At 38.8% G+C, this 1,749-nt stretch overlaps 1 protein-coding gene across 1 annotated transcript; it reads left to right on the top strand.

The window, feature by feature from the left end:
- The first annotated feature begins 102 nt into the window (after positions 1-102).
- On the top strand, positions 103-1,749 carry LOC107722593 (microfibril-associated glycoprotein 4-like). The gene is made up of 5 exons (XM_016531016.1): positions 103-145; positions 225-434; positions 509-605; positions 909-1,076; positions 1,156-1,749. The coding sequence occupies exons 1-5, from the start codon at positions 140-142 to the stop codon at positions 1,407-1,409; spliced, it is 735 nt and encodes a 244-aa protein (XP_016386502.1). The 5' UTR covers positions 103-139; the 3' UTR covers positions 1,410-1,749.

The following is a 1,749-nucleotide window of genomic DNA, read 5'->3' as shown; positions in this document are numbered from 1 at the left end:
TACCTCAGAATATTCAGACATTAATACAACTTTCAGAAAAAAAAATATATATTAAAATAGACAATATAAAAATGTTTATATTATTTTCGTCTAGATAAAACAGATCTCTGCTGTGATCTTCTGAGGAGAGATTGAGAAGATGGCAGTAAGTTCATCAATAACTCTACATTCCTAGAGATGCTTTCAGTGTGATGTTCATCTCTTTCTCTCTGTGTCTCGTGTAGATGTTGGTGTTTTTAGCGGCTCTTCTCTCTGTTGCTCTGGTGAGCGGATGCAGTCAGCATAAAGACTGGCCAGTCGACTGTTCTGACCTTTATAAAGCAGGACAAACAGTCAGTGGGATTTACTCCATCTATCCAGCAGGAGACATTCCTGTCTCAGTTTACTGTCAGATGATCTCAGATGGGAATGAAGAAGATAAAGGAGGATGGACGGTACGACTTTAGATCATTAAACACACATCAGCACATTCATTATGAATCATATATTCTCTATAAACCCATCACAGGTGATTCAGAGGAGAATGGACGGCAGTGTGAATTTCTATCGGCCGTGGAATCAGTACAAGAGAGGATTTGGGAATGTGGAGGGAGAATACTGGCTGGGTAAGATCTCACAGCGTGTGTCCGTTCACGAGTTCACACTTACATATAATAAATAGAGTAAAGGTTATGTGTATTTGGCGTGCTGTCTGAGGGGAGGGCTCCGAGCTCAGAATTTGGCCCGAACCCAGAGTCCAGAGTGTATATATATCTCTTATCTTGTTAATTGAGTTGATTACTGAATGTGCTCCTCTCGTGTTAATTATCTGAACGTGCTCCTCCCGAACTTTAATAAAACATAATTTTGTGTGGATGTTCATGTCCAGTGTTTGGTTGAAGGTGTTCTTCATGTGTGTGTATGATCAGGGCTGGAGAACATGTACCAGCTGACACGTAACAACAAGTACATGCTGAGAGTGGATCTGGAGGACTTTGAAGGAAATAAAGTGTTTGCTCTGTACTCGTCTTTCTCTGTGGGTCCTGAAGCTGGCGAGTATAAACTAAAAGTTTCTGGATTCAAAGATGGAGGTGCAGGTAGGATACTTTCATTTATACTCATGAAAACACATTTCCATTGGGTTACTGTCCTTAGTGACGCTTCTCTTCTCTGCAGGCGACTCTTTATCTTACCATAATGGATTCAAGTTCTCCACCTTCGACAAAGACCAAGATGTCTATGTAAATAACTGTGCCAAACAGTTTCTTGGGGCATTTTGGTACTCAAAATGTCACTATGCAAACCCCAACGGTGTGTATTTATGGGGGAAAGATCCCACCCTTTACGCCATTGGAAATGTTTGGTCAACATGGAAGGGTTACACTGTCGGAATGAAATCCATCAGCATGAAGATCAAACGTGTGTCTTAGAAACATTACAGTTCTTCTCAGAAATAAACAACAAAACAATCAATTTAATGTTTAATTGTTTCCTGTTTTCTAATAACTGTGTAACTTAGTAAATCATGTAGGAAAATCACTATCATAAACTTATGTCTGTTTATGAATTGTTCTTCTTTGTTTTGGGTCTCTTCTTTTAATGTGTAACTGAAATGAATCAACAATTCATATATTTTCAATAAACTCCTGCACTGAAATCATTATGTCAGATGTGTTTATCTCCACAACAGACACCAGAAACACTAAATGAGAAATTCAGTGGAACCAGAGCTGCTGAGAAACCAATAATAAAAGGAGCATTAAAAACTCA

This window comes from Sinocyclocheilus rhinocerous, unplaced genomic scaffold (assembly GCF_001515625.1).
Source record: "Sinocyclocheilus rhinocerous isolate Xijiao unplaced genomic scaffold, SAMN03320098_v1.1 scaffold161, whole genome shotgun sequence".
Classification (NCBI taxonomy): Eukaryota; Metazoa; Chordata; class Actinopteri; order Cypriniformes; family Cyprinidae; genus Sinocyclocheilus; species Sinocyclocheilus rhinocerous.
Note: the sequence above shows the minus strand (reverse complement) of the source record. Positions and strands in the feature narration are given on the sequence as shown.

What these genes read in the sequence shown, in the direction of transcription:
- LOC107722593 (XM_016531016.1), top strand. An exon ending in AAGATAAAGGAGGATGGACG is followed by an intron (nt 435 to 508) that starts GTACGACTTTAG and finishes AACCCATCACAG; the next exon opens with GTGATTCAGAGGAGAATGGA. An exon ending in GGAGGGAGAATACTGGCTGG is followed by an intron (nt 606 to 908) that starts GTAAGATCTCAC and finishes GTGTATGATCAG; the next exon opens with GGCTGGAGAACATGTACCAG.